Genomic DNA, 24,223 nt, shown 5'->3' on the forward strand with positions numbered 1-24,223 from the left:
TGTGGTGATTGACCAATTCCTAGCCAGTGGGAGCTAAAGCGCTGTATGACTATTCCCAGTCCTGTCTCATTAATCCTCCCAACATGATCCTCTACTCTCTCCCTCTCTTTCCTCAGATACTCAGCAAGGAGGAAACAATTTTAAGACACTAGGGATAGTGGAACCACTGGTTAGAAAGGGCTTGGGTCCCAGGATGACTGAATGAATCAGAATCCCTCTCTCAATCTGCTACTGGACGATAACAAAGTCAAGAAATAAGTATTTATTGCCTTGGCCACTACAGACTTGCAGATGTTGATTAGAGTAATTAGTTCATACTGACTAATACACTTATTAAGATACTATTAAAAATAGGTTTTGAATAATTCAAGGGTCTCACAAAATACAGCTAGATTTAGAAAGTATGCAAGTACTGTATTGATTATTTATGCTCTATCTTCTAGCAATGCCATTGGACTTTTAATTCTGTTAAGAGTAGAGAGCATCAGCGTCATCTTGCTGCAGCCACAGCTTGCCCAATACTGGACCCCTATGTTAATCAGAGCAAAGGAAGAGATTAAAAAAAAGTGTAAGATTTCTTTATTCACTTTCTCCTTGAGTGCTAAGAGTTTTTGGAAGCTTTTTATTCTACTCAGTAGGTCTTTCTGTAAACTTTAATATTCTTTTTGGTGGAAAAAGAAAAATTAAAAAAAAAAAGTAAATGGGGCCTCTTAGAACCAGAAGAGAGCTTCAGTCAGTTCACTTCAGTCACTCAGCCATGTCTGACTCTTTGAAGCCCCATGGACTGCAGCACACCAGGCATCTCTGTCTATCACCAACACCCGGAGCTTGCTCAAACTCATGTCTGTTGAGTGGGTGATGCCATTCAACCATCTCATCCTCTGTCCTCCCCTTCTCCTCCTGCTTTCAATCTTTCCCAGCATCAGGGTCTTTTCCAATGACTCAGTTCTTTGCATCAGGTGGCCAAAGTATTGGAGCTTCAGTTTCAGCATCAGTCCTTCCAATGAATATTCAGGACTGATTTCCTTTAAGATTGACTGGTTAGATCTTCTTGCAGTCCAAGGGTCACTCAAGAGTCATCTCCAACACCAAGCATCAATTCTTTAGCACTCAGTTTTCTTTATGGTCCAATTCTCACATTCATACATAACTACTAGAAAACCCATATCTTTGACTAGATAAACCTTTGTTGGCAAAGCAATGTCTCTGCTTTTTAATATGCTGTCTAGGTTGGTCATAGCTTTTCTTCCAGGGAGCAAGCATCTTAATTTCATGGCTGCAGCCACCATCTGCACTGATTTTGGAGCCCAAGAAAATAAAGTCTCTCACTGTTTCCATTGTTACCCCATCTATTCACTATGAAATGATGGGACTAGTTGCCATGATCATAGTTTTCTGAATGTTAAGTTTTAAGTCAGCTTTTTAACTCTCCTGTTTCACCTTCATCAAGAGGCTCTTCAGTTCCTCTTTGCTTTCTGCCATAAGGGTGGTGTCATCTGCATACCTGAGGTTATTGATATTTATCCTGACAATCTTGATTCCAGCTTGTGCTTCATCCAGCCTGGCATTTTGCATAATATACTCTGCATATAAGTTCAAAGATCAGGGTGACAATATACAGCCTTGACATACTCCTTTCCCAATTTTGAACCAGTCTGTCATTCCATGTCCAGTTCTAACTATTGCTTCTTGACCTGCATACAAGTTTCTCAGGAGGCAGGTAAGTTAGTCTGGTATTCCCATCTCTTTCAGAATTTTCCACAGTTTGTTGTGATCCACACAGTCAAAGGTTTTGGCATAGTCAATAATGCAGAAGTAGAAGTTTTTCTGGAGCTCTCTTGTTTTATCTATGATTCAACAGATGTTGGCAATTTGATCTCTGGTTCCTTTACCTTTTCTAAATCCAGCTTGAACAATTGGAAGTTCTCAGTTCACGTACTGTTGAAGCCTGGCTTGAAGAATTTTGAGCATTACTTGGCTAGTGTGTGAGAGGAGTGCAATTGTGAGTTAGTTTGAACATTCTTTGGCACTCCTTTTCTTTGGGATTGGAAGAAAAGGTCTTAGGATCCATATTATCCAATCCACTTATTTTTAGAACTTAAGAAAATTAGGATGTGAAAATATGGGTGAAAATAATAACTACTGGCAGAGTCAAGAACTTAACTCAATTCTCCTAACTCTTTCTTAGTGTTGTATTCATTAATGCTTCTCCCTCCAACCCCACCCCTCACCCCATGTTACCTACCCCTCTCTTGCACGTATCTTATGTTCTAAGGCATGGTTTAAAAAGCAGAAGATTAATATTGTGGCATTTATCATTTATTCCCATCCCTCCCAAGGCTTCTTAAAGTCATTGTCAGTACCTCAAAATTAAGTTTAAAAGAAGATCAAAATGTAGAGAAGGAGAAATACTACATGACATCCTTTATATGTGTAATCTAAAAAGAAATGATATAATTGAACTGACTGACAAACAAAAAGAGACTTACAGGATTAGAGAATGAACTTGCTATTGCTGAGGCAGAAGGATGGTGGGAAGGAATATTTAGGGAATTTAGGATGGTGAAAGCAGCCAGGAAATTAAAAGATGCTTACTCCTTGGAAGGAAAGTTACGACCAACTTAGACAGCACATTAAAAAGCAGAGACATTACTTTGTCAACAAAGGTCTATCTAGTCAAGGCTATGGTTTTTCCAGTAGTCATATATGGATGTGAGCGTTGGACTATAAAGAAAGTTGAGCGCAGAAGAATGGATGCTTTTGAATTGTGGTGTTGGAGAAGACTCTTGAGAGTCCCTTGGACTGCAAGCAGATCCAACCAGTCCATCCTAAAGATCAGTCCTGGGTGTTCACTGGAAGGACTGATGTTGAAGCTGAAACTCCAATACTTTCACCACCTGATGCGAACTGACTCATTGGAAAAGACCCTGATTCTGGGAAAGAGTGAAGGCGGGAGGAGAAGGGGATGGCAGAGGATGAGATGGTTGGATGGCATCACCGATTCAATGGACATGGGTTTGGGTGGACTCCGGGAGTTGGTGATGGACAGGGAGGCCTGGCGTGCTGCAATTCATGGGGTCGCAAAGAGTCCGACACGACTGAGTGACTGAACTGAACTGAACTGCACACACTGCTATATTTAAAATGGATAACCAAAAGGACCTGCTGTATAGTATAGGGAACTCTGCTCAATGTTATGTAGCAGTCTGGATGGGAGAGGAATTTGGGGTAGAATGGATGCATATATATGTATGGCTGAGTCCTTTCACTGTTCACCTCAAAATATCACAAATTGTTAATCAGCTATTCCCCACTACAAAGTAAAAGTTTTAAGCAAATGTTAAAAAAAAAAAAAAAAAGATCAAAATGATTTGGAGTTAGATTGTGGCTTGTCAGTTAAGACTGTGGATTTCTGGTGAGAAAATGACTCACAAAAGCCAAATTAAAAGACATTGGCTACTTGCTTAAACACCTCCAGAATAATGGTTAGTGTCAAAATTAGCACAATTAACATACTCATAGTGTGTGAGCATGAGAGCTTTACTTCAATGTACAGAAAGGCGCTTTAAGAATGTGAGAACGATCACAGGGTAACAATTGCGGCAGTAATCGTCCGGTATACACAGTGGGCGCTCAGTAAATATCGCCTGTTGCTCTCCTTCTGCCTTCAGGCTGCTTGCTGCCTAAAACAATTCAGACAGATGAGATCGGATCTCTGCTTAAATTTGGTCTCCGAGGAAGGTCATTTCCAGCTTCCTGGTAACCTGTTTAAGCCTTAACTGCTCTCATTCTCTGCAAGTTTTATTTTAAATCTCTCAGGAGGAGCATTTCCAGAGCCCTGTCCTGAGAACCTGTAAGAAACAATGATTTCAGTTTTGGGTTGTAACTGAGCTGATTTTGCCCGTCATTGACGGTGAGGAGGAACTTGGGGTCTTAAGGGAGCCAGCCAGGGCAAGACCAGAAGTATGTGGGGATTTTTTTTATATTTGAATGTATTTTAGCTTCAGTTGTTGTTGCTTACATGGACTGAATGACATTGGAAGTGATTTATGACAAGTCACTTGAAAAAAATATATATGTACACACATGAATCTTTCTGAATAGCAAACTGATCTTTCTTAAAGAGTCAATTCGTCATAGAAGAAACATCTCACAAATTTATCCAACAGCTGTATTCCCAATGGATGTATTCTCTCTGAGGTCTGCCATCTGTTCCAATTATTCCCTCATTGTTTTTGTTTTAAAAGCATGACAGGTTTATAACCACTATGAAAAATTCCTGGAATGTATTTTTTTTTTTTTTTCATGTAGGGAGGTGGAAAAACTCTTCAATTTTAGAATTTGTATGTCAGACACTGCATGAGGTTGGCAAAAGTTAGACTAAATTGGAACATTTAAATCTCTTTATATCATATTATATAAAATATAGTGATAATTATCACAGGGTCAGCTTCCTTCACATGGAGGCATAGTCATTTTCAAAATGCTACGTTGGATTCCCTGGTGGTCAGTGGCTAAGATTCCACCTGCTAGTGCAGGGGGCATGGATTCGATCACTGCGCTCAGTCCTGTCTGACTCTTTGTGACTGCGTGGAATGTAGCCCGCCAGGCCCCTCTCTCCATGGAATTCTCCAGGCAAGAATACTGGAGTGGGTAAGCTGTTCCCTCCTTTGGGATCTTCCTGACCCAGGGGTTGAACACAGGTCTCCTGCAGTGATGGAATATAATATATATATATAACATATTATATATATATATATAATAACATCTTAGCTTCTTCCACCCCATTATCTAAAATGAGGTGACAAGGCTTAGTTAGGGAGATGGGACATTGCTTTTCAAATCAAAAAGAAGCATAGTATCCTTTTAGTTAAAGTCTGACTATCCCACTGACTCCCCTGAAGAGTGTAGTTTAAGGAGAGGTAACCATTTGGGAAAAAAGTATACACTTCACTTGAATATTGGCATTTTCATCAGGAAAAGTTATTATAAATAAAGGGGCAATAAGGTAGTCACATGTTGCCTGTCTCAATCATTCTGCTGATTTATTTAAAGGACACACATAACAATAATAATAACATAGTTAATGTCTTTACTGCATATATTTCTAGCACCAGATGTATTGCATGGAGTCAGATTGGTTATGTATTGACAGTAAAAGGTGAAGAGAGTTGACCTTTATCTGTCTAATCAAGTTAGTATAGATCAAAAATTGAATACAGGCTACTTAATCTTTTTGAAAAAATAAATTTGCTGCCAATTTAAAGTATCAGAAAAGTTCACCTAAAATCTGTTTGTTTTCTCTTCATGAGAAATAGAAGATTTAACACTGTTGTGCCTGAATTCCCACAACCAACTGACCTGAAAGGCAGCTGACCCCTTATGAGTCATGTAGTCTCTGATTCTTCAAGGTTGCTACTGTTCCCTATTGCTTCTTCATACAAAAATTTATTCAGTTATGCCTGCTTGATCTCTCTAAGCATCTGAGTTTGTGATCCCTGTATAGTGTTGAGGGAACCAGATAATCCTTTTCGAAGGAGAAAAGTAATAATCAACCTTGGGTCCTTAATTATCTGATGTAATTGTAACTTATGATTTCTTATTGGACTAACCCAGTGGTCAAAGACGGCCTCCAATTCCTCCTCTTTGGAACGCTTATCAGAAAATTGCTGCTGACTCACTTGAGAAGAATAGATCGCCACCATACCAGAACCTTACACAATACAGTTTCTGTAGTGAGGGAAATAGGGGAGTTTTCTATAGGGAAGTCATTGACCCTTGAATATAGAATATAGTTCTAGATCTCGGACATGCTGTGTGGGTCTGTATGCCTACAAGGTAACAATAACCTTAGACTGTGAGGTGGTACGAAATCAAGGGCAGGACTGTTTGGCAAATAGATGGGGAAAAAGTGGAAACAGTGACTGATTTTATTTTCTTGGGCTCCAAAATCACTGTGGACAGTGACAGCAGCCAGAAAATTAAAAGACATTTGATCCTTGGGATGAAAGCTGTGAAAAACCTAGAGAGCATCTTAAAAACAGAGACGTCACTTTGCCAACAAAGGTCCACAAAGCTGTGGGTTTTCCAGTAATAATCTATGGATGTGAGAGTTAGACCATGAAGAAGGCTGAGCACTGAAGCAATGATGCTTTTGAACTGTGGTGCTGGAGAAGACTCTTGAGAGTTCCTTGGACTGCAAGGAGATCAAATCAGTCTATCCTAAAGAAAATCAGCCCTGAATATTCATTGGAAGGACTGATGCTGAAGCTGAAGCGTCAGTACTTTGGCTATCTGATATGAAGAACAGATTCACTGGAAAAGATCTGAATGCTGGGAAAGATTGAGGGCAGAAGGAGAAGGGGACAACAGAGGACGAGATGGTTGGATGGCCTTGCCAACTCAATGGACATGAGTTTGAGCAAACTCTGGGAGACAGTGAAAGACAGGGAAGCCTGGCATGGTGCAGTCCATGGGGTGGCAAAGAATTGGACACAACTTAGCGACTGAACAACAAGGACTATTTGGAGATTTTAAATAGTTATTAATGATTGAACCTGGCATATTGTCTGAACAAATTATAATTTAATCTTTGACCTTTTCCTTTTGATAGATAGTTTTGTTTTCTATGTACATGTAACACTAGCTCTTTAACTTTGTCATCTATATGCTTAGTGAATTTTGCTGTATTCTAGTAAAATTTAATACAGAAAAAACTATATAGGCATGTATTGGAGAACATAATATGAAGAGTGTTAATTTGGAAGATATTTTTAAACAATATTTGGGGGTAAAATAATAAAACTATGACCTCAAACATATATGCAGTGGTAGAACTTGAAAAAAATAATGAGTTGAAAGTTTATTAGATTGAAGATCTTGGACTCTATTTCTAATGTGTATATGATCTGTATGGGCATTTCCCTTTTAATTAGTTCACGGAAGGCATTGCAGACTTTCTCGGAATGTGGAGTAGATATATCTGAGTCCATTCCCTTCTATGCTTTGTAATTAACATTCGCCATCTTGGATACTGCCTTGCCTTTCTTACCAATAGGCGTTCCCACTCCATAACCTTTGGAGTCAATGAGGCCCCCGATCTGGGTGAGGTTGCAGTTTCTCTGCGTCACATACTCAATGCTGGTGGACTCCATCAGTAGGGCATAGTCAGTGGTGAGCACTCGATGGATCCCCTCATCACTGTTTTTGACCAGGGCAGTCTGCTGCCTGCTACTCATGAAAGCCCACATCTTCTCATAGGTGGATATCTTCGATTTCTGCAGGGAAAAAAACACACCCGCCAGCAGAGAGTGCTGAGAAAACAGGCCCTAAAGCTACTCAAAACCCCGGGGATTCAAACTGTGTAGGGAGGGTTCTTTCTTTTTAGGTAGGAAACTAATATTGATGATCCTGGGACTTTAGTTTGGTTGTTGTCAAGGAAAAACACTTGGGGGCGCTGAGGCAGCTATGGAGAAAAAAGAGATCCTGCCCCATTGCCGTGAGACATTGCAGTAAGATTCTTTTGTTGATTTCAGAATGGAAGAAAGAACATTGATATCAATGACAGCATTTGCCTAATGAACTCTGGCCACTTAAGAATAAGACCTCAAAGCCCCACGGGCCAAAGGGTGACTAGATCTCCCCAGGACTCTATTCATTAATTACATTGCCTTCAACTACTTAACTTCAGTAGGCATTGTTTTACTGTTCTGATATGTAAATTTTAACATTCCTTTGCAGGGACAGCCTTGGGATACGTCCCAGAGTTTCTCTACTTTATTTATGAAAGAACTGCTGATTATTCTTATCTTCTCTAGAAAACTTAGAGCAAATGCTCTTTCAGACTGAAATTCAGATCAGAAAACTCTTCCTACTGTCTTCTTATATGTCTTTTTTGTATATACTTAGTTTTAAGTTCCAATTATGTTTCAGATAATGAGGACTAAATATTCATTTGAAATTGTATGATTTTGTTTGCATTGTTTTGTAATTTCCATATTGCTTCAATTTTTTTCCTGTATTTGTCTTCATTTGCATCAGCACTTCCCTCTATTAATTTGAAAGATGAAAGACACTGGGGGAATTACTGATAATTTCGAGCTATCTCCAGCGCACACATTGTATATGGTACACACACACACACACACACACACACACACACACACACACAGAGGAGAGCTTCCTTGTCAGGCACAGGGCTTATCATCTTACCATCTCAGGAGTGTAAGGATGCTTAAAACATGATTTGTGGTCATAAGCAATAAATGAAATACCTGTGGATTCAACGCTAGCATGGTTACTCATGTTCTAGTGTTCCTGGGGGCTCACTCAATTCCTAACTCTATTTAAGACCTGGGTTAATGCTGCAGGCTTTATGAGTTGAGGGAGTCCAGATGGCTTTATTTTGGGTTGTTAAGCATTTGAAGAGCCCCTTGAGAAAAGTCTCAGGAGACAAATAGCAATTCAATAAACAGTACCTTCTAGATACTGGTGTGTTATGGAAACCATTTTGTCATGGTCAGGCCTGTGTGAATTACTCCTCACTTTCAGAGATATCTGAAAGTTGGGGTTCACATCACCATGAAAAAGTGTGTCTTTGAGGTTGGGGGTCAATGCCTAATTTGTTGGGTCATTTTAGCCTAGAAGAGTCTGATGATGCTAAATTTATAATCAAGAGCTACTTGTGCAAGTGCAAAGAGGTCAGTCTGTCTTTTGGCAATGAACACACTGCCAGGAAAATTATTCCTCCATCATGAATCTTCCTTAAGGGAAAATATTTTTTTTAGAATTATGAAATTTTAAAGTTGTCAGAAGACTTTAGAAAGTGGCTCATTCAAACTCCTGTTTTCATAAAGGAGGAAATTTTGGTACAGAAGGTTTGGAGACTGTGAAAGTCACAAAACTGGTTAGTACGTACAATAGGTAATACTGGACCTCAGTGTGAGATTAGTCACTCAGTTGTGTCCAACTCCTTGGTCCTGTGGACTATAGCCCACCAGGCTCCGCTCTCCATGGGATTCTCCAGGCAAGAATACTGGAGTGGGTTGCCATTCCTTTCACCAGGGGATCTTCCTGACCCAGGGACCGAACCTGAGTCTCCTGCATTGCAAGCGGATTCTTTACCATCTGAGCCACCAGGGAAGCCCCAGACCTCAATCCCCTGCAATCTAGTTCAATGGTCTTTGCATGCTTATTTTGGGTAGGTGAATGTCAATCTAGCTGAATTCTTCTGTGAATGATTTTCACCTTATATGGTCTACCTGTGACACTATAGCATATATTCATGAACTCGAATTATGCCCTGAGGTTATCTGTGATTTGGTATCAAGTTAATGCAAACTAGGAATTAGCCCCATATAAAAAAATCCATGAAACATCTATTTTTCCATTACACTTAAATTTTATTCAAGATGAATATTGTAAATAGGTAGAAAACTGGATTTTTTGTGTATCGTCTGTGGAAGCTATAGGGTTTTCCAGGTGGAGCTAAGTGATAAAGAACCTTCCTGCCAATGAAGGAGACATAAGAGACTTAGGTTTGATCCCTGGATCAAGAAGATCCTCTGGAGGAGGGCATGGCAACCCACTCATGGCAACCCATGCCTGGAGAATCCCATGGAAAGAGCAGCCTGGAGGGCTACAGTCCGTAGAGTTGCAAAGAGTCAGTCATGCCTGAAGCGACTTAGCTGGCATGCATGGAAGCTGAGGACAAAACAAAGTTAAATATCAGTTCATTCATGAGAAATAAACCACCTGGGAAGGAGTCCTTCTTGGAATTTATGTATTGAAGGACATGGAAAAAGATGAGAAGATTCAACTGAAAACATATACACTTGTTATTGATCTCGAACAAGTGTGGTTCTCAAATCATCTGCAGTGAAGGACTGTCTATGTTTTCATTCCAGGCCAGACCTATCTGGGATCCTACTGTGTTATGGTAGGTAGGGTTCATATGCAGTCATACCAGATGTGGCTCACCAGATTAAATTTTGACAGACTTCAAAGTGGTCTATATTCAGGAAGAATCCATTAATCAGGTTCTTGATGCCACCACAATATCTGAGAGCTACAGCATTGCTAAACTCTTTCTCTCATTTTATTTTTTAATCTTATCACAGGTTGGTAACACAATGTTCCCTGAATCAACACATATCATATCACACTTTGATTAGCACCACTCTATAGAGCTGATGGGATTTCCCTGGCGGCTCAGTGGTAAAGAATCCATCTGCCAATGCAGGAGATACGAGTTGGATCCCTAGATAGGGAAGATGCCCTGGAGGAGGAAATGGCAATCCACTCCAATATTCTTGCCTGGGAAATCCCATAGACGGAGGTGCCTGAAAGGCTACAGTCCATGGGGTCACAAAGAGTTGAACACAACCTACCGATGGAACAGCAACAACAAATATAGCTGAAGGTCATTAATTAATTTAGGGTCATGACCATGACCTTAAGGTTTATTTCTTCCTTTTTGGAGTAGAAGGTTGATCTTGGCTTCAGTTCCCTGAGGTGCTAGAAGGGAAATCTAGCTGGCATGGACTGTGACTCATTGATAGCAGAACTTCTCCTCGGTAAGAAAATAAGTGGTCACTTGGTGGAGGACTTGGTCAAGTAGAAGGCATAGGGAACATTCTAAATTTCTCTGGTCCCTCCTGCTATGTTTGCTCCAGCCTAATGGTGGAAAGCAGAATGGGTCAGAGAATAGCATCCTTCTGGTTTCATTTCAAGTTTTCTTTCCTTGTTTAGAAAGTTGTGGGACTGCCTTCTATTCTACATTTGAAAAGCTGGGAAGCTTAGATAAAAAGACCCAGAATGTGGCTAGGAAATAATCTTTTTAGCAGTTAAAACTATTTGTAGATGGCTTTAGCACCTTAGGATATAGTGCATTTTCTACCACTGGAAACTTACAAGGAGAATTTCACTGTTGAACAAGTTTCATTTAAGGATCCTTCAACTCCTAGGTACTACTCTTCAGATCAGCCTTCTCGCATTACTTATGCCGGTCCTCCAGTGAAGTGACACCCAAGTGTCGTGTTGATTAAAGAGCCAATACAGATTGAAGGTCTCTTTCCCCCTTATTTTTGAATTCCATCCTCTGTTACACTATGTTTTGCAATATTTATTTTCTGTTTGGTCATAAAGTACTATTTTAAGAGTAATTAAATTAGGTTTTTTTTAAATAGACAATTTTTAAGACACAAATCTTAATAATTCTTAAAAATAAATGCATGCTTTATGGAACATTGTCATAAATATTAAAAGATCAAGCAAATCATCTGAATGACATTTTGGATATTTCTGCACTTCTAAATCTTCTATAGTCTCAGCCTGCTAAATTGCTCTAAATAATATATGTTTAAAAAGAAGAAACAGTGATTGCATTTTATTTCACTGAATATGTCAAAGGTTAATTAGAAGATTTGTAAAGTACTCTGAGCTTCTTATCAAAAATCATTAAAACTGAAAAGTCCTCATTTATTAAACCTGAAATTCTTTAGCTTTTTTTTTTTTTTAAATCTTACAGGGGGCATCAAGGTTTAAATACATTTATTTTGTCTAGTTAAACCTGATTATATGGCTATTCTGATGCTGATGAAAGGTTGTTGGCAAGGAGTAAGTGTTTTTTTCATCTAAAATTTCTTTTAAGGGAGTATAACTGTATCACCATTTGATGACTTGTTTATTTCTCTTTTTTCTCTCATAATTCTTGCAAGTTAAACACTCAATGGGCAATGATCTGCAATTGGTCTCTGCGTGCTTAAAAACTGCTGATTGAAAATAGTAATAATAACCAACACATGCAGTGTTTACTATGTGCCCAGGACGATTCTAAGCACTTTGCATTATTAATCCACTGAATCTTCACAGTGTTCATATGAGAAAGATACCATTACTATTTCTTCTTTACGGATGAGGAAACAGAATGCCACATAAAGAAATGGTGAAACTAGGACCCAATCCTATCAATCTGGCTCTAGGGTATGTGTTCTTAACTAATAGGGAATCAACTATTTGTTTTAATACACAGAACATCAAACTTATGACTTGGCTGACATTTTAACATCATTAACACATTTTCTAAAGAAATAATTGCAGTAAAAAGCTGTGGCATTTTTCTATTTTTAACTCGGACTGTTGCAATTCTTGCAGTCATCACACAATGCATGGAAACAATTTACATGAATTTAGACAGCTTATATTTGTTTAGACAGAAAAAAAAATTAGTGTTTTGGGAAGTGCAGCAGTTGTAATCTGCAAATAAATGTAGGTATTGTTTATATTTTTTTCTTTTAACAACATTTTCTATTTCATATAGTTTCATTGGTTTCAGTTGCAGGATTTTTACTATAATAGGTAAAATATGTGTGAATTCTGGAGTGTACTACAATCCTAAGACTGATAGTATGTGCATTTTATAGACCTAGCCCTCTAATATTTTATTTTTTCTGAAATACACATTATCACATTATTTCTTTAACCAGGTTATAGGGCTTCTACAGTAAAGATGTATAATCCCACTACTCAGTTAAATGAATAACTGCAATTCTACTTCAGGCCAACATATATAAAGAACAGCCAGGAGAGATAAGAAAGCCTTCCTCAGCGATCAATGCAAAGAAATAGAGGAAAACAACAGAATGAGAAAGACTAGAGATCTCTTCAAGAAAATTAGAGATATCAAGGGAACATTTCAGGCAAAGGTGGGTTTGATAAAGGACAGAAATGATATGGACCTAACAGAAGCAGAAGATATTAAGAAGAGGTGGCAAAAAAACACAGAAGAACTGTACAAAGAAGATCTTCACGACCCAGATAATCACAATGGTGTGATCATTGACCTAAAGCCAGACATCCTGGAATGTGAAGTCAAGTGGACCTTGGAAAGCATCACTATGAACAAAGCTAGTGGAGGTGATGGAATTCCAGTTGAGCTATTTCAAATCCTGAAAGATGACGCTGTGAAAGTGCTGCACTCAATATGCCAGCAAATTTGGAAAACTCAACAGTGGTCAAAGAACTGGAAAAGGTCCGTTTTCATTACAATCCCTAAGAAAGGCAATCCCAAAGAATGCTCAAACTACCCCACAATTACACTCATCCCACATGCTAGTAAAAGTAATGCTCAAAATTCTCCAAGACAGGCTTCAGCAATAACGTGAACCGTGAACTTCCAGGTGTTCAAGCTGGTTTTAGAAAAGGCAGAGGAACCAGAGAGCAAATTGCCAATATCCGCTGGATCATCAAAAAAGCAAGAGAGTTCCAGAAAAACATCTATTTCTGCTTTATTGACTACTCCAAAGCCTTCGACTGTGTGGATCACAATAAACTGTAGAAAATTCTGAAGGAGATGGGAATACCAGACCACCTGACCTGCCCCTTGAGAAACCTGTATGCAGATCAGGAAGCAACAGTCAGAACTGGACATAGAACAACAGACTGGTTCCCAATAGGAAAAGGAGTACATCAAGGCTGTATATTGTCACCCTGCTTATTTAACTTCTATGCAGAGTACATCATGAGAAACGCTGGGCTGGATGAAGCACAAGCTGGAATCAAGATTGCTGGGAGAAATATCAGTAAAGCCTCAGGTATGCAGATGACACCACCTTATGGCAGAAAGTGAAGAGGAACTAAAAAGCCTCTTGAAGAAAGTAAAAGAGAAGAGTGAAGAAGTTGGCTTAAAGCTTAACATTCAGAAAACTAAGATCATGGTATCTGGTCCCATCACCTCATGGGAAATAGATGGGGAGACAGTGGAAACAGTGTCAGATTTTATTTTTTGGGCGCTCCAAAAATCACTGCAGATGGTGACTGCAGCCGTGAAATTAAAAGACACTTACTCCTTGGAAGGAAAGTTATGACCAACCTAGACAGCATATTAAAAAGCAGAGACATTACTTTGCCAACAAAGGTCCATCTACTTAAGGCTATGGTTTTTTCCACTGGTCGTGTATGGATGTGAGAGTTGGACTGTGAAGAAAGTTGAGCGCCGAAAAATTGATGCTTTTGAACTGTGGTGTTGGAGAAGACTCTTGAGGGTCCCTTGGACTGCAAGGAGATCCAACCAGTCCATCCTGAAGGAGATCAGTCCTGGGTGTTCATTGGAAGGACTGATGCTGAAGCTGAAATTCCAGTACTTTGGCCACCTCATGCGAAGAGTTGACTCATTGGAAGAGACCCTGATGCTGGGAGGGATTGGGGGCAGGAGGAGAAGGGGCCGACAGAGGATGAGATGGCTGGATGGCATCACTGACTCGATGGGCATGAGTTTGGGTAAACTCTGGGAGTTGGTGATGGACAGGGAGGCCTGGCGTGCTGCGATTCATGGGGTCGCAAAGAGTCGGACATGACTGAGCAACTGAACTGAACTGACTGATATATATATACACCTATTTATACACTTATTTTTATATATATCCATAGCCCCACACAAATACACTAAGGATAGAATATTGATATTTGATTTTTGTTATCTTCTAAACAAATGGTCCTATAAATATGGTAAATACATACTTATAGAACAAATAAATTATCAAAGACAATTATATTTCAAAAATGTCATCTCCAACTTACTTTTGTTTTAGATAAACATTGATTAAAAACAAAAAAATTGAACTTCCCTGGTGGTACAGTGGTTAAGAATCCAGCCGCCAATGCGGGGGACACAGGTTCGATCCCTGGTTCAAGAGAATTCCACGTGCTGTAGAGCGACTAAGCCTATGCGGCACAAGTGCTGAGGCCGCGCGCTGGAGCCGGGGCTCCGCAATGAGAAGCCACCGCAGTGAGAAGCCCGTGCACCGCAGGCAGGGAGCAGCCTTGGCTCACCGCAACTAGAGGAAACCCACGCAGCAACAGAGACCCAGTGCAACCGCAAATAAATAAATAATAAAATTAAGTTAAAAAAAATTGTAAAAACCTTAAAAATCAATCAGAGACACAGAAATTAGCCATGCAGGCATCCAAACTTATAAAGCCTTAAAAGCAATCGTTTCCCTTAACACACAATTGAAGCGAAGTGAAAGTTTCTCAGTCATCTCCACCTCTTTGTGACCCCACGGACTGGAGTCTACTAGGCTCCTTTTTCCATGGGATTCTCCAGGCAAGAGTACTGGAGTGGGCAGCCATTCCCTTCTCTAGGGACCTTCAAAACCCAGGGATTGAACTTTGGTCTCTTGCATTGCAGGCAGATTCTTTACCATCTGAGCCACTAGGGAAGTTTAACACATGATTAGATATATTATTTCATTAAATAATAAGTTATCCTGGATTTTTAAAAAATATGATTTCATTTACAAAAGTCACTTTGAAGAAAGCATTCTCAGATGAAAGCATTTATACTATAGTGAGGGGCCTCTATCTTTCAAATGTATTAATATATATGATCATTCCAGCTGATTATGCTCTTACCTTGAATTGACAGAAAGTTATGACATTTGCAGAATCTCCTAGGTTTTTAGAAATTCATGTGTTCCCTTTAATAATTTCCTTCAGTGGGATTTAAACACCTTTGCTAAAACATTTTTCATGTTTTTCTCCTGTCCAGAATTAAAGATTGGTCCCTTACAGGCAATGTATCAGGCACTGAAACAGGTTAACTTTAATTGACCTCATGGATTTCTCCCTAAGCAATACATTTTTAAACTATAGGTACTTGGCAGTTTGAACACTGACGGCAGGATTGGCTGGCCTGCCAGCCTAATAGCTGGCATAGGACCTAATAGCTCCTATGTGAAAAGTTCCTTCCTCTGCAGAGAAGTTTGTGAAATGTCTTTCATTTTGTGCTTCCTTACATGACTATTTCTGTCTGAAACCTGTCTGCCCATAATGGCTCATTGCTTCAGATGCACTGGTGCAGCACTCAGTAACTTTCTTGAAATATCTTTTGAATTAATGAAAGCACCTAGCCACTCTCTGGAAGGAGATTATAAAGGCTAGAGACTCCCTTATTCCCACAGCAGGTCCAAAGTCCCCAGACCATGAAAGCCAGCAGTGACAAACTTGTTACGATTTAAAAAAAATCTATTTTATTCAAGTCATTTTAGCCTGAACCATGATCTAATCTGTGTAATCCTGTGACTTGGGTCTGAGACAATTTTTACAAGGCTAGCTTCTACTGAGAGTCATTTTTTACATGAGTATTTTCTACTATTCTGGGTTCACAAGGACTTTTCCTATGTTCACACCACTTCCTGTCTGCATAAGGCATGCTACTTAATCACATGCTGTATTATATTTAACAGGTCTATGTGCATCTTGTCTCTTTATTGCTATTCAGGACTTTAAGCCTTGAGCAAAATTTTATATCCTCCTTTTCCTATCTCTCACAGTGCCAACTTCAAGTACTGGTCAAAGTGGAGATCTTGGAAAAAAGTCTAAATTGAGCTGAATTGAGTTGAACTGCCTCATTCTTCTTCTCAGCTGAATTCTAAGGGCAGCCTCACCATCTGCTGCTTATCTATCATCTGGAAGTGATTCTTCTGCAAATGCCGGTATGTGCTCAGCAAAGCTTCCAAGGACTAAGTTTTTCATCTGTCTTGGCCTCTGAAAGTCTTTGAGATTTGGGCACTGGCACTCTCTGGAATTTTCTGTCTAGTAGCAGAAGCCACACCACCTAGGGATCACGATGGTGAGGAATCTGAACAAAGACCAAACTGGAGAGTTTGTTTTTTTTCTTTTAATTCAGAAAGTTGAAACAGCAGGACTAATAGCTAGGAATAAGGATTGGATGCTAATGGTGTTGATGTTGTAGGTGAAAATTATAATAATCTTTAGCATTTTTTTCTCTTTTTTATTTAACAATTTTCTTGTTTATAATTTGCCAATTAGTATTACAAGCACACTACCTCTATCTATTAAGTTATGTATTTCTTAAAATAATATTTTAAGGTATAGAGGATTCAATAACTTACCAAGGTCTACATAGCTAATGGGGCTTCTCCAGTGACTCAGCAGTAAAGAATCTGCCTGCAATGCAGGAGATGCAGGTTCCATCCCTGGGTCAGGAAGATCCCCTAGAGGAGGGCATGGCAACCCATTCTAGTATCTTATTTGGAGAATCCCATTGATAGAGGAGCCTGGCGGGCTACAGACCATAGGGTTGCAAAGAGCTGGACATGACTGAAGCAACTGGCACATATGCATGCATACAGCTAACAAGCAGTAATATCAGAATCTGAACCCAGGCTATCTGGCTCCAGAACAAAGCTTTACTCTAAGTTTTAATTTTAAACTAGTTATATCTCCTGAGAAGACTGGCTGAGATCCTTAATCTCTGAACCTAAATCATTATTCTTGGATGATGGTTTGCAAAAGGCATTGAGAAAACCCTTGCTTTAGGCCTTAAATGATTCTTCAACTTTTAACATGACAATTATTTCTTCATCTAGGAAAAAGAAATGAGTTGCTAAACTATCACTGTGAGACCAAAGTTTGGGCTATTCCATTTGTCCTAGGGTAATTAATAGAATTAATAATTACAAGGAGAAAAAGCAATTTCTTCACATGTCCTACTTTTTATGAGACATGGAGAAGATTAAAGATTAGTACCTTAGTGATCTAACATAAAAGGAGAAGTTGTATTTGGGTGCCACTGCTCTCAACATTGTTGTGTATAAGAGAGGAAATGGGCTTAGGAAATCTGCTCTCAAGTTATGTCCATAGATCTTGAACTGACTATTCTTTGTATCTCCTAAGATGCTGGGTTGGTCTCAGACAGTGGGGAGGGCTGGAAAGTCTATCATTCAGGATTTTGAAACAATTCAAAGGACAAAGCAATTCAACAGCAGAGAACTGAGAAACCAATATAATTAATACCATGTTATCGATTAGTATTCTCCTGAGTAGAAAATAACAGGAGAATTTGTTTAAAAAGTTCTCTTATATGAAGTCTCTTGAAGCTCTCAATTATTAGCATACCGATTTATAAAGAGATTACATTTAAAAATGGATAGATAGCCCAACAAGGACAAATAAAAGGTCCCCTTATACTTGGAGAATCTCCTAAAACATCTTCGACAGTCCCTGGACAGTTGATAAAACACTCTGCCTTTCTTTAACTTTGACCTGGTAATTGGTCTACTGGTGACTGACACCCTGTCATCAAATAGGCATTATATCATCCACAGTGCTGAAGTCTTTAAAACTCAGGGGCAGATGACCCTGAGGAAGTATAATATTTAATAAGCATCATTAACTAAATGCCCTTGGTTACAAAACTTAAAATTGTTCTTTTTAATGGGCATTAGCATATAGGTATCTTGAGGTGTCCATCTATAAAACTTTGTGAATATATATGTATTTGAATTTATGATTTAATCAGAGTTCTTTGTGTAAATACAGTCCTTGGTGATCACTGTGATTGTTCCACATACAAATGGCTCTATGATGGAAAACTATTTTGGCCTCCCTTGTCTTAGACAAGTAGTACCGTGATCCAGCACTTGATTAATAAATGTCAATTTATTCCCTCAGTCTTGTCTAAACACAGATGATGGATAGCGAAACCTCATCTGAGCTATTTAAAAAAATAACTTTTTTCTCACGTTGAAAATCAAATATCCCAAATCTGAAATATAAGGCCAGGTTATCTGCGAGAATAGCAATCTAGATTTAAAAAAAAAAAATCAAAGACTTTGGATGGAAATTTTAGTAAGCAACTTCCGGTTACACTTTTCAAGTAGTGTGTGTGTGTGTGTGTGTGTGTGTGTGTGTGTGTGTGTGTGGTATGTGTGTGTGCTCAGTCGTGTTTTACTCATTGCAACCCCATGAACTGTAGTCTCTCAGGCTTCTCTGTCCATGGGATTTCCCAGCCTAGAATACTGGAGTGGTTGCCATTTCCTTCTCCAGGGGATCTTCCTGACCCAGGAATCAAACCTGCATCTCCTGAATTGGCAGGCAGATTCTTCACTACTGGTGCCACCTGGGAAGCCCTTTGCCTGCAGAATCTCTACTAAAAACATCCCTTGCTTGTGTCCCGGAGACCAAATGTGAAGGGTTAGTGCACTTTGCTTATGGATTTTAGTAATTTCCTTTGCTTATGGATTTTAGTAATTTCCATAGTCCTTTTCAAGCTTTCAACTGTCTATTCTTCAGCTGCAAAACAACTTAGAATCATCTTGAAAGCAAAGAGTCGGCTTCACCATTTGAATGTGCCAAAGGGATATTTTGAGGATGTTGAGGGGACAAAAGTGCTTGAAGTTACACTGTGTGATGAAAAAATGCTTCTTATTAGAAATTTCCTTGCGACTGAGTATGAATGGAACCCATGTGAGCAAGGGTCATTACAGTCCCAACAGTAGGTCAGAATGCGGGTAAGCTAGACCAGGTAAAGGAAGCTTTCCTTATTGATTCAGTGACCTCAGAGAGGATCCTGTCCTTGGTTAAGAGAGAAAGGGAGGAGGGACGCCATAATGGCCCAGCAGAGGTGCCGCGTTAATGCAGAGCCGGGTCAGAACTGAGTCCTTGCGACTTTACCTGCCGCACTCTGTGATGGGGCGGAACTGCCCTGAGAGCTAAAGGCTGGCATGTGTCTTTCCCTTGCAGAATAATCCAGCTTAAAATCCCCAAGTGTGGATCCCTCTGAAGTTTTCTGACAGCTTGCCTCCCTCAAGGGGAAAATTAAATCGGATTTAGTCCTTGTTCTCTATTTGCAAATAAATTCCTTCTTGATAAATAAGGTTGCTGGGCTACGAGATAACTTGTAAACCAAGGAACATAGGACGGCTTCTCTTCCTCTGTGGATCTCTCTGTATCCTTCCTGCTATGGTCTGAATGTTTCCTCCCCCAAATCCATATGCTGAAATCCTGACCCTCCAAGGTGATGGCATAAGGAGGCGAGGTGATGGCATAAGGAGGCGAGGTGTTGGGGAGGTGTTTGAGTCATGAGAATGGAGCCATGAATGGGATTGGTACACTTATAAAAGAGGCTCCTAAAAGACCTTTGACCATCTTACCACAGGAGGACATAGTATAAAATCTGCAACCTGGAAGAGAGCCCTCATTCAACCATGCTGGACCCTGGTCTTGACTTTCAGCCTCTAGAATTGTGAGAAATAAATGTCTGTTGTTTATAAACTTCCCAGTTTGATGTTCTGTTATAGCAGCCTGCACAAATACACTTCTTCACCTCCCTCCCTTCTTTTTCTTTTTTCTTTCTCTGATAGAATTCATCTCTCTTAGATTTCATCAGTGTATTTGCTCATTTATAAAAAACAGATTTTCTAAGTGTCTACTATACTTTACTAGGTATCTTCAATGTTCCAGGTACTGTTTTAGGTTTAAAAGATATAAATGACAAACAAAAGAGACCAATTGTCTATCCTCAAGATGATTATCTTCTAGAACTCTCTGAAGTTTGACTGAACTCTGGCTCTCCCATCAATAGCTTTATAAATTTGTGGCAAGTTATTTAATGGAGCTATGCTTCATTTCATCCCAATTCCAAAGAAAGGCAGTGCCAAAGAATGTTCAAACTACCACACAATTGCACTCATCTCACACGCTAGCAAAGTAATGCTCAAAATTCTCCAAGACAGGCTTCAGCAATATGTGAACCGTGAACTTCCAGATGTTCAAGCTGTATTTAGAAAACGCAGAGGAAGCAGAGATCAAATTGCCAACATCCACTGTATTATCAAAAGAGCAGGAGGGTTCCAGAGAAACACTACTTCTACATTATTGATTACGCCAAAGCCTTTGACTACTGTGTGGATCACAACAAACTCTGGAAAATTCTGAAAGAGATGGGAGTACCAGACCACCTGACCTACCTCTTGAGAAATCTGTATGCAGGTCAAGAAGCAATAGTTAGAAATGGATATGAAACAACAGACTGGTTCTAATTTGGGAAAGGTGTACATCAAGGCTATATATTGTCACCCTTCTTATTTAACTTATATGCAGAATATATCATGTGAAATGCTGGACTGGATGAAGCACAAGGTGGAATCAAGATTGCTGGGAAAAATATCAATAACCTCAGGTGCAAAGATGACATCACTTTTATGGCAGAAAGTGAAGAGGAACAAAAGAACCTCTTGATGAAAGTGAAAGAGGAGAGTGAAAAAGCTGGCTTAAAACTGAACATTCAGAAAACTTAAGATCATGGCATCTGGTTCCATCATCACTTCATGGTAAATGGATGGGGAAACAATGGAAACAGTGAGAGACTTTATTTTGGGGACTCCAAAATCACTGCAGATGGTGATTGCTGCCACGAAATTAAAAACTCTTGTTCCTTGGAAGAAAAGCTATAAGCCACCTAGACAGCATATTAAAAAGCAGAGACATTACTTTGCCAACAAAGGCCGATATAGTCAAACTGGTTTTTCCAGTAGTCACATACAGATGTGAGAGTAGCACTATAAAGAAAGCTGAGCGCTGAAGAATTGATGCTTTTGAACTATGGTGTTGGAGTAGACACTTGAGAGTCCCTTGGACTGCAAGGAGATCCAACCAGTCCATCCTAAAGGATATCAGTCCTGGGTGTTCATTGGAAGGACTGATGCTGAAGCTAAAACTCCATTACTTTGGCCACCTGATGTGAATAACTGACTCATTGGAAAAGACCCTGGTGCTGGGAAAGATTGAAGGCGGGAGAAGGGGATGACAGAGGATGAGATGGTTGGCTGACATCACCGACTCAATGGACTTGAGTTTGAGCAAGCTCCTGGAGTTGGTGATGGACAGGGAGGCCTGGTGCACTGCAGTCCATGAGGTCGCTAAGAGTTGGACATGACTGAGTGACTGAACTGAACTGAGTGACTGAAGTGAACTGAACTGATGCCTCATTTACTTTCCTACTAGTTTCTCAGAAGGTAAAGAATCTGCCTGCAATGCAGGAGACCCAGGTTTGATTCCTGGGTTGGGAAGATGCCTTGGAGAAGGGCATGGCAACCTACTGCCATATTCTTGCTGGAGAATCCCATGGTAGAGGTGCCTGTCAGGCTATCATCCATAGCGTTGCATGGACTGGGATATGACTTAAGTGGCTTAGCACACATGTATAGATGCCTCTTTTTCCTCATCATACAATGGGGATAATATTAGCTTTTCCCTCAGTGGCCCTTTATAAGGATCAAATGAGATAATATCTTTGAAGTGTTTAGGAGCAGAGTGTGTGGCTATGAGCTAGTGCGTGCTTCTCGTCTCCTTGTCATTGTTTGTATTCTCATCATGGTGTTTCTCCCTGAGATGCTAATTGTCTCATTTGCCCGGCCATCCAAGAGACTTTTCCTTGTGCCTCAGGACCAGGGAGCAAGCAGGAGCCGGCTCTGAAAATGCCCAGGGAGCAGCCGTTGTGAGACTAGCGCTGAATTATTTCCGTGAAAAGCACTATCCAAGAATACCTTAATGTGTTGACCCTAGGATCCTGCCAGGAGACGTGGGGACCAACACCCTTTATACGTAGAAACACGTGAGCAGAAACAAATCAAAAAGAGGTTAAAGGATACTGTGTGAATCCAACGATTGATTGGACGGTGGCAGATCTCTGGCTTTTTCAAAGCATAGCCTCTCCCTCTTTTTATATTTATGATGTGCATCTTAGTAAGCAGTATTCTTGCCAGGAAAATCCCATGGACAGAGGAGGCTGGCGGGCTACAGTCCATGGGGTTCTAAAGAGTCGGATGTGACTGAGCACAAGCTCCATGTATACTATACTATACCACAGTAGTCATAGAATCTTCTCTGCTTCTGCTTGCCCATGTCCCAATACTTTAAGACTTTTTGATATTGGTGAAAGAGGTAAGTCATTTCAGACATTTTTTCAGATATACTCAATTCTACTTTAGCAGTGTCCTTTGGTCCTATATGCCTTGCAGGTCACTTTCCTGGTTTCTGACAAGTATTGTGATGAATTACTAGCTGGGGGTAGCTTGCGTTTCTTCACACTATTGATTTTAGGAAAATTCAAGCTTTCAGAAAGTTGGAAAGCCAATATTTAATGTCATTTGTCCTGAAAACAGCACTTGTCCAAAAAAGAAACAGTCACCACACTTTATACCTTCATTAAATCAATGACACATTTCTTTAAAAAAAAAAAAAAGTGTTTAAAAATAATTTTTTTTTAAATAGAGGAAAAGAAAATCCTAACATTTTAAGATTACTCTGTTTTTTATAAACCTCTGGGTATAGTGTACTGGTATAGTGTACTTTTTTATTAAGATTTTTTTTGATGTGGACCATTTTTTAAAAACTTTATTGAAGTTATTAAAATATAATTTCTGTTTTATATTTTGTATTTTTTTTTTTTTTTTGGTTCTGAGGCAAATGGTATCTTAGCTCTTTGACCAGGAATCAAACCCACACTCCCTGCACTGGAAGGTGAAGTATCAACCACTGAATTGCCAGGGATGCCTCCTAGTTTACTCTTAAAACAAATGTATATTTGTTTATCTATTACTGTTGGTAATCGCTAAACCACATGCACTGCATAAGTAATAGATGGGATCCTGGTGAGCTACAGTCTGTGGGGTTGCGGAGAGTCGGACACAGCTGAGCTATTAGCATACACACATACACAATACCAATTTTTGTGAACTATGACACTGATAAGTGTTCACTTCTTTTTACCCTTAATATTTTGTCTCTACATTAATATCCTCCACAAGTCAGAGTAGTCCACTTGGTCCTGGAGTGGTAACTTCATTTTCCTAATTCGGGTGTGAGGTGTTGACAAAAGTGCTTTTAGAGTTTATTTTGGTTACAATTGTTTGCCTTCCCTACTCTGCCCCCACCTCCTAGGCACACTTACCTCTTACAAGAAGGTCCTAGCCTATCTCTGCCTTAAACCAAGTGTATGATTTTGAGCATGTAATTTAGCTTCTGAGGGTTTTGTTCTTTTCATGAGTAATGTGAAGGTCTGAATCTTTCTGATCTCTAAGGTTTTTTGTCATCTCTAAAGGTTTCTGATCTATTAAAAATCCATATTTTCCCCCATGGGAGATACAGTATCTGAGATTTGATAATAAAAGTACTACAGCTTATTCTGTATGCAAGGCTGAAATCAGTTTCATTACTCCGGGTAAGTCATTAAAAGACATGAACAACAAAATGTACTTGACACTAAAACTATATTGATTCAGCTTAAATCTCCTTTGGTGCCTCAGGAAGCTCTCTAAGCTATGGGAAGGCTTCAGGCTGCGCTGGGAGCACTGTCCCTGTTGGTGCAGATGCAATATTAGACTGGTCTCCTGGGATATTTTTGGATTTAATTGTCCAA

At 39.6% G+C, this 24,223-nt stretch overlaps 1 protein-coding gene across 8 annotated transcripts in view; it reads right to left on the reverse strand.

Moving 5' to 3' along the window:
• The window catches only part of GRIK1 (glutamate ionotropic receptor kainate type subunit 1), a 438,918-nt gene that overhangs the window by 19,602 nt on the left and 395,093 nt on the right, over positions 1-24,223 (reverse strand). For all 8 annotated transcript variants that reach the window (XM_065913539.1, XM_065913535.1, XM_065913533.1 and 5 more), the window contains one exon: positions 7,052-7,277. In XM_065913539.1, the coding sequence (XP_065769611.1) occupies positions 7,052-7,277 (226 nt within the window). The remainder of the gene's footprint in view (positions 1-7,051; positions 7,278-24,223) is intronic.

This window comes from Muntiacus reevesi, chromosome 21, assembly GCF_963930625.1.
Source record: "Muntiacus reevesi chromosome 21, mMunRee1.1, whole genome shotgun sequence".
Lineage (NCBI taxonomy): Eukaryota > Metazoa > Chordata > Mammalia > Artiodactyla > Cervidae > Muntiacus > Muntiacus reevesi.